At 36.8% G+C, this 8495-nt stretch overlaps 2 protein-coding genes across 2 annotated transcripts; one reads left to right on the top strand and one right to left on the bottom strand.

Annotated features, from left to right (window-relative positions):
* Positions 1 to 1538: 1538 nt before the first annotated feature.
* Positions 1539 to 2579, top strand: LOC113291066. The gene has a single exon (XM_026540643.1). It carries the CDS (start codon positions 1539 to 1541, stop codon positions 2577 to 2579), a length of 1041 nt encoding a protein of 346 aa, XP_026396428.1.
* A 350-nt stretch (positions 2580 to 2929) lies between these two features.
* On the bottom strand, positions 2930 to 8008 carry LOC113291065 (probable thiocyanate methyltransferase 2). The gene is made up of 7 exons (XM_026540642.1): positions 7981 to 8008; positions 5504 to 5634; positions 5139 to 5225; positions 4521 to 4664; positions 4309 to 4355; positions 4070 to 4148; positions 2930 to 3096 (listed from the first exon to the last, which is right to left on the bottom strand). Exons 1-7 carry the CDS (start codon positions 8006 to 8008, stop codon positions 3058 to 3060), a joined length of 555 nt encoding a protein of 184 aa, XP_026396427.1. The 3' UTR covers positions 2930 to 3057.
* Between the last annotated feature and the right edge of the window lie 487 nt (positions 8009 to 8495).

Raw genomic sequence — 8495 nt, 5'->3', positions numbered from 1 at the left:
CCAACTCAGTTTAAATCTCAAATCGTCACAAACCCTAACTTCAGATTATAACAACATCATCTCAAACAAATTTCATAATCACATTCCCTGAATCGAAAAATCAAAAATCATAAATATCCTAACCCATATCCTAAATCGCAAACCAATTTCACAAACCCTAACCCCAAATCGTAAAGCATATACCAAATCAAACAGATCAAATGTAGAAACATACTCATCACATGGTTAATCACAAACCCTAAAACGTCAAATTTCTGAACAAAAAACTTACCTGTTCGTCACCGGGAAGAGAAAACCTGCCTCTTAGTTCCCTTTGTCCTTCCGGTCTATCAATCTCTCAATCTCTCGATCTCTCTCGCCTGTAACCCTATCGCTCTCTGAACTTTCGATTTCTTTCTGTGGCTGAAAATCGATTTTGGTGAAGATAATACCTGTAGCACACGTACGAAACACACATTTGCTACAGGTGTCAGTCCTTGACCACGTGTCCTTGAAATAGATGCCCACGTGTTAAGAGAACCATATCAGTACGTGTCGGGTATTTTTTCTTGCGAAGGGCAAAAATGAAAAATCACACTATAGTTGACTGGTCAAAGGTAGTGAAAATGCCCCAATTTTGACCAAAATATGAAAACTAACGGGATGGGGCATTTTGATTTTTTGCCTAACGTCCGGGGCATTTTCAAACCTGGGGGGTCGATTTTGGGATCCCTGTTGGGCATAATACATGCTTAAGTATCCACGCACGTTTAACATCTTTCATCAATCTAACGTCTTTCAAAGAAAGTTGCGGGAGTTTTGATGACAAACCAAAGAATACGAGACAAATGACAAGTGAACTATTAATAAGGGTTAAAGGACAAACCTGACAGTTCACCAGATTTCCAGGCAGCAACTGCGAACCTACTCCGTCACCAAACAATTACGTAGCTCAGGCAGATCAATCACCACACTCTCCACGTATTCAGGACGTTTCTAGTTTTGATAATGTTTAGTTAGAAGAGTATTCTGAATCCGTTGCCGATTTTGAGGGCACCACCACCAAGAAATACGAGAACCTCCCCTATTCCTTGCAAGACTTGAAATTCTGAATAGTATCCGTTTTAGAGTGCAACAGTATTAACATACGAAGCCTGCTTATTGATGATCATCCTAATGATTGCTACTGCAACTAGAATTGTGAATCCTTTATTCGACTACAACAAAACCAAGCTCTATGCTCCAATTTCTAACAGAACTAGATATCTGAATCCTTTTAGAGCATCACAAGCCATCCCCAAAACCAAGCTCCCTGCTATTCCTAACTAAACTAGAAATTCTAAATATCCGTTTCAGAGTACAACAGTATTAACGAACACAATCTCCTATATATTCCTGGTAGAACTAGAAGTCTGGATCCGTTTAGAATACAACAAATCATCCCAAAACCAAGCTCTCTCTCTCTATATATATATACCTGATGATGGCCTATGCTTAATCTTCACACACAATCTCAGAACTACCATATTCTTTGATTATTCAAGTTAAGATAATTCGTCATGGGTTTCAACAGCAAGTTCCTGTTTTCCTTGTTAATTTTGGTTATTGCGGTTCCTTTAATGGTGAATGGTATTGTTTGGAATGTTGGTGATGATGCTGGTTGGTCCGGTCAGTCTCAACTTGATTATACTGACTGGGCGGCGAAACCAGCGTTTATAGTTGGTGATGACAGTCTTCGTTTTGTCTATGATCCCTACACCACTAATGTCTTAGAAGTGAGTTTTACTGATTACAGACGTTGTGATGCAACATCTCCACTCGCCACCTACAACTCCGGGAACGACACAATTCCAATAACAAAACCCGAACAGTTTTTCATCAGTGGCAATCCTGTTGACTGTAAGAATGGCCTCAGGATTGATATTATGGCTACCAATTCACCATATCTTAGGTATTTACGGTCTGGCCATGAAGGCATACCCGAAGATCCATCTATTGGAGGATCAACCACGACTCAAACCTCGGATTCGTCGACCGGAGGAGCAGCTTCGACTCCAGCAATGTTCGCGCCTCCTTTAATGGTGAATGGTTTTTTTTGGAAAGTTGGTAATGCTGGTGGTTGGTCCGGTCAGTCTCAGTATAATTACACTGATTGGGCCTTGCAACCAGCGTTTCTAGTTGGTGACAGTCTGGAATTCGTTTATAATCCCAACATTACTAATGTCATGGAAGTCACTTATTGTGATTTCGAATCATGTGATGCCACGTCTCCACTCGCCACCTACAACACCGGGTTTGACGAAGTACCGATAACAAAAGTAGGCCACCAGTATTTCATCAGTGGCAATCCTGTAGACTGTAGGAACGGCCTCAAAGTTGATATTATGGCTACCAATTCTGAATATATTAGGAATTTTAGGACCGAACCAGCCTTTGGTCTTGGCTATTTCGTCGTACCCGGTTCTGGATGGCCATATGATGAAGGAGCAGACATAAATGGAGCCATATCATGTGATTCAGATTCATATACAGCTTCGACTCCAACTATGTCACCTACTTCTTCTACCGAGGCATGCCTAAACTGTTACTATGCCGCCTAATTCTTCTTCAGCATCTGAATTTTCTTACAACAGTCTTTTTCTAGTCTTAGCTGCGACTCTAGTTGTTTTTGTGTTAGGTTTTGCTTGTTAGTGTTGGAACTGCTGGAATTTCAATTTATGTTTCTTTAAGAAATTTGCATCTTGCACTTTGATTGAAATTTCAATAGCATTTATTTATTATTTTAAGTTTTGATAATTCATCATCTGTGATAACAGAATTGAAACTGAACAATTCTGTCATAGCAGCTGCAGAAAACTGTAACAGCTAAAAACATAAAATAAAAATATTTGTTTTAACACTCAGGTTACGCCTCACACAACTCTCTCACAGCTTCAAATGGGGATCCGAGGATGGTTGTCATTGTGATTGTCACATCTCTGCTTGTGTTTACGAGCCAAGATAGATGAAATATTTACTATAGATACAACAAGTACACTAGCTTTCTTCTTTTCCATTAGTCAAAATGGAGAGAAATTTTTAATGACACCTCTTCCATCTCCCAAGCTTCTCATTGCCCTGCAAAAGCGAAAACAACAAGTTTTGTAATCCCTAGTAAAGACATTTGTGCAAGCAGAAGTCATAATAGTCGTATCGTACGGAGTATATCTTTTTCATTCTATGTGTAAAACGACTCCAAATCAACAAATAGGTAACAGATTACAGAGATTAATAATAATATTTTAGTACCACGAGAAACATATTCAGTCGTTTATGCAAATACTATCAGGAACAGAATGATGTTGTCCACACCTAATATTAACTGAAACGCTTTCTGTTATGGTGTGCAGTTCAGGACCTTCAGGTACGGCATATGTTAGTTTGTGCATATACAGTATGCTATTATCGTGTCAAGTTAAGGGTTCACTTGATCTAGAGCCGTTATTTAGTATGCTAGCGATTATATTACCCTACTAGGTAAAGAGGAGGGGGTTCCAAATTTCCTCGTAGATGACGATGTTACCTTTTCGAAAATATGCTGATTTTTCTGAAGGATGTTCTACATAATGAGAAAATCATCATCACCAAAAATTAGCTTCAAACTCATTCTCATTTGAGTGCCATAGGCCCGACAAAGTGGAAATGTCTGTGGCATGCAATTTTAAGCATGTGATTAGAATCCTCCTATTGTTTAAATATAAATTATGCGACACTTAAATGGGGGCTTAATGTGGCACACTAGGCATTAGCCTCAATACAACACACCATATAATCAAAATTGATGTTGTTACCACCTTGATTTCTTAAGAGAAAGTTATGACCATCTAACTATCTCAGCAGTGATCCATTATCAGGCCTTAATACGCTAGGTTGATGATCCTAAAATCTAGTTCCCCGTCCCTGACTTACATTAGTGACAGAGACATGCTGTCACGCGAATAACTGCATGACAGCAGTGGTAAGAGTGGCAGCTTACCACTATCGCTTGTTTGGCATTGAGATCACATACCTTACAGTGAATTCTATCCTAAAATTTTGAAATGTCACATACCTTTCGTTTTCCTACAGCTAGCTCGTTATCTATTATAGAAGTCGCCTTGAATCCCCAGGGATGCAAAACTTCTTCAAAACTGCAGATAGATGAAAATATTCATAAGTTAATCAGATGATACCAAGAAAACATAAACACTCATTTATTGGTACAAGCTGTAGTAAGTAATGTATGAGAAAAAAAAAAACATGAAGAGAGCCACTGAAATGAAAGAAAAAAAAACTGAATTTAGAAATTACTCGGCCACAGAAACTTTAAAAGGTGGACCTCCATCAGGATCAGTAGTCTGCAATTAAAATAAAAACAAACATTCTACAGTTAAATTTAAAAGCATGTAAGAATTTCTCAGATTTGGATTTAGTTTCTAATTTTCATAGATTACATTTATCATTTGAGAAAACTCAAAGTTAGAAAGATATATTATGAGCAATAAATGGGTCCTTGCTCTTACAGGATACATTAGAGTTATGAGCTCCCCATCTGGTTTCAACAGCTCATGCATTCGTGTTCCCCGAGATGCTCTCGTGCGATGCCAAGTGAAGAAGTCCGCCTCTACAAACTCAAAACATTTGGCGCTGGGCGATGACGAAGATATCTGGCGACCAATCTCACAGAAGGTTAGGTAGGTGATATTTAATGACTCAAAAGAAGGAACCGAGATCTACCACAACTAAGGTGCTTAGCGGACAAGAATCAGTAGAATAAAGGAAATAGATGGGCATAGTTAATCAGGTTAGAAAAAACAGGTCCACTAATCTGAGATTCAAGTTTTCTAGTCCTACACCACATTCCGAATACGTACTAATTCTTGGGCAGATACATGAACTCTTATTCTTAGCATGAAATAGATGGGCATAGGTGACAAATTCATCTATTAAGTCACAATTGTCCAAGCTTGTTACAGATCAGTAACAGTGGAAGGTAATATAATCATCCAGACCTCGCACTTCTTCTCCCACGAAATATTTACATTCTTTATTTAAATCTAAAAAAAAAAAAAAAACCGTACAGTAATTGCATAAGCACTAATCATGCACATATATCTAATTATCCCGTATACAACCCTTACCTCTCTTGCTCTCTTAATGGCAGTTTCCAATATATCCAGGCCTACTACATAGCGTTCGGGGTTTGCAATTGCAACCACGTCGTGCCCCTGCCAGTTTGAATATTCTGTAAGCGGCGAAAAATGCAAGGGGAAGAAAACATCTGTAGCTACTTAAATCTACAAATTGTAAACTTAAGTTAGAGAATTATAAAACCACCATGTATCTGTAACGGCTGGCACATTCCAAAACTCAATTTTGGAGTATTATTACTTAACATTATCTCGGGTGAATAGTATGTGACCACAATTTCTCAATAAATCAAGCTAAACTGTGAGGTGTAATGCACAAAATTTTCTAAAGAGAAGTTTGATAATAAGAAACTCACAGCCCCACATCCAGGAACTAGAACTCTGCCTTTGGGAAGGGTTTCCTTCTCAAAAAGTTGAAGCACTACAGGCGTTGGCTGACCCAAATCCCATCCTGTGTCTCCTTGCTCCCAGCATTTCTCCCAACGACCTGAAAATTTAAAAATTAAAATCACCATTCACAAAAAAACAATGAAACCCGAACAGCTTACCACAAAAATTAAATTGAATTCACACAACTTGCATAAAATAAATAATAAATGAGTATTCTTGGAATCGGTTTTATCAAACCTCCAAACAAGTTTAGAATTGATTCACATGTATTCCAAGACTACTATTTGACTGATCAAATATCAAATCACATCCATGGGTTCAATCGCTTCTACCAATCACTAGGATCAAATATACCCTAATATTGAAACACTTGTGATCGGCCACACAAGTTACCAGGACCAGTTAAATAAATTACCAGGATCGGTTACATCAATTACCAGGACCTGTTACCATATACTCATGGTATTGCTTGTGATCGGTCACACCAGTCACAAGGATCGGTCATATCAATTACCAGGATCGGTTAAACCAATTACTAAGACCGCTACACCAATTACAAGGATCGATTACAACTCTCTATGATCGGTCAAGCCAATTACTAAGATCGGTCACACCAATTACAAATATCGATCATACCATCTCAGGTGATTATTTAGGATCTATTACACTAATTATTCAAAACTAATCATACCAAATGATAAGTCATGCATTGTGATTAGTTGTACCAAGATACATAACAAAGTTACGATCGGTTCTACCATCTCACACATATTGGCAATCCAAAGATTTGCAATGAATAGCCGTACCAATAAGCCTAGCGATTTCACTTTCGATTCATAAAACAAGTTCATGAATGTACTTCCTTTAAACGAATGTAAAACATTGTTTTCTAAGATGAAATCTTCACCATTACCCATTCACATATTCATAATAGCATTCATAAGATTATGTCGATGTCATATCTAAGAAGTTCAAAAGATAAGTGTTGCTTCGTAGTCTAGTTCCCTAATACTAAGATCATGTGATCATGTCTCACTACTAGAGTAATATATCCAATACACAGCTTCGCATTTATATTTCCAATATAGCACGACTTGAAAGATATGTTAGGAATGAAACAGTTCAAGTAAATATTACTAACCTCAAGAGGGAGGATGATATCGTCGTTGTAGCTTGTTACTTCTCCACGTTCTTCAGGTCTTCGAGTAATATTTGTATGTCTCAACATTCCAATACTTTCTAGTCTAACCTAAACGAAGTTTTCTCTAGTACATAATCAAGCGACTTTTAGATGAGTTTTGACACACTAAAATATGACAACCAAACTTGACATACCAACGCTTGGTGGGTTCAACCGAGTTATGCTCTAACACAAGTAATTACTACTCCGATTTCAACAAAGAATCGTTATAGAAGAATATACATGTGGAATCACAAAGTCTGAGACAAAAAAAACTTTGTAATTTTTATCTATTTTTCCAGTTGGAGCTAGAGGCTCAACAATCAGTAGCATGATCAGGATACACGAACTATCAAGATAAAGATAGTCGGACCTGGTTTCACGAATCCCTAAGCGAAGTCTTTTTAGTCGCTAAACATAAAAAAAGGTTTAAAGGAGAGGACGACTCCAGTTTAAAACTAGGACATACAAGAAAAGTGTAGGGGATTCAAAGATCTCAGTTGCTTGAGGTTCTCCTTATATAGGCTTTCAAAATCAAAGGTTGCTTTAGGTTTAAGCTAAGATAGCTTTGGAGCCAAGCAATCAATATCCACAATTAGATGAATCTTTGATTTGAGATTAACATAACAAAATATACACTCTGGTTAGGGTAAACCGTAACCGAACCAAGCACAAAGACTTGTTCATGAAATGTTAGCCGAAACTAGCCAGACGAATTATAAGCTTAATAATTTTCATTTAACACTTTAAGACTTTAATCTTGAGTCACAATCATAGGTTATAATGTGATCAAATATGTCTAGATCTATTTTTACAGAGTTGTTCAAATGTCAATTATCTCATAGAAAAGTGAAGAAAGGTTAGTGTTGGAAGTCTAATGAGTTATGATAGTACGTATAACCTATACAAATATATTTACAATGTATGCTGATCTTGATGATTCTATTTATATAAACTTCGGCTTCAAGTGAAAACAATGCGGAAGACAGATGGTGCCAATAAAGATGCAGATAGAAGAACTCTATATGTAGGAGAGTATACTTCGAATAAGATTTTGAAATTGTTTTTTTCTTGGTGTACGTAAACTCTATGTAGGAGAATTCATGAGACAAAATTTGATAATGGATACACAAGGGTTATATGGGAAAAGCAAACTCGTAGATGGATGAAACTAGTTGTCATGGAGAAATTATTTTTTTAATTAAAAGAAGAAGAAAATTTGAATTCAAGTACTCGTCTAATTACCAAGTTTGCTATATTAACCTTTTTTATTTGCTTGTATTAGTTTCATTTATACAATTTCGATACATCTGACTCCAATCCATGAGTGTAAGTTATAACCATGATGCCCATGAGGCATGACTTAGACTTCAACTTAATTGATGAGATGTTTTTTTTCCATCTTTCTAAATTAGTGATTAATGTGATGTCCTTTGGATATCATATCACAAGAAAGAAAAAGGTCACTTCTATTAGCAAGAGACACTCATCTTATAAAAATCGGAAAATAGGTTATTTGTCCAAATATTTTTAAAACATGGTTCAAATAGACAAGTAAAAATTAGTATGGGTGAAATGGACAAAAAAAAATTAGCAAGGATGAAACTGGATTCATCCTGGCTTAAACTTAAAAAATAGCGAGGATGAAACTGGATGCATCCTGTGTAAATTAAAAAATAAGAAGAAGTATTTGAAAATTGGCAGGCTGAAACTGTTTACATCCTAGCTATTTTTACATTTTTGTCCATTTAAACAGTATCAAAATCTATGTATCCTTT

Source organism: Papaver somniferum, chromosome 6 (assembly GCF_003573695.1).
Source record: "Papaver somniferum cultivar HN1 chromosome 6, ASM357369v1, whole genome shotgun sequence".
NCBI lineage: Eukaryota > Viridiplantae > Streptophyta > Magnoliopsida > Ranunculales > Papaveraceae > Papaver > Papaver somniferum.
This window is presented reverse-complemented; position numbering and strand designations above follow the sequence as displayed.

Excerpts from the sequence above, each read along its gene's own strand:
- LOC113291066 (XM_026540643.1), top strand. The coding sequence starts at position 1,539 with ATGGGTTTCAACAGCAAGTTCCTGTTTTCCTTGTTAATTTTGGTTATT.
- LOC113291065 (XM_026540642.1), bottom strand. The coding sequence starts at position 8,008 with ATGAAACTAATACAAGCAAATAAAAAAG. Across the intron at positions 4,356-4,520 it reads TCATAACTCTAATGTATCCT|ACTACTGATCCTGATGGAGG; the intron begins GTAAGAGCAAGG and ends TTTTAATTGCAG. Across the intron at positions 3,097-4,069 it reads TAGCTGTAGGAAAACGAAAG|GGCAATGAGAAGCTTGGGAG; the intron begins GTATGTGACATT and ends TCGCTTTTGCAG.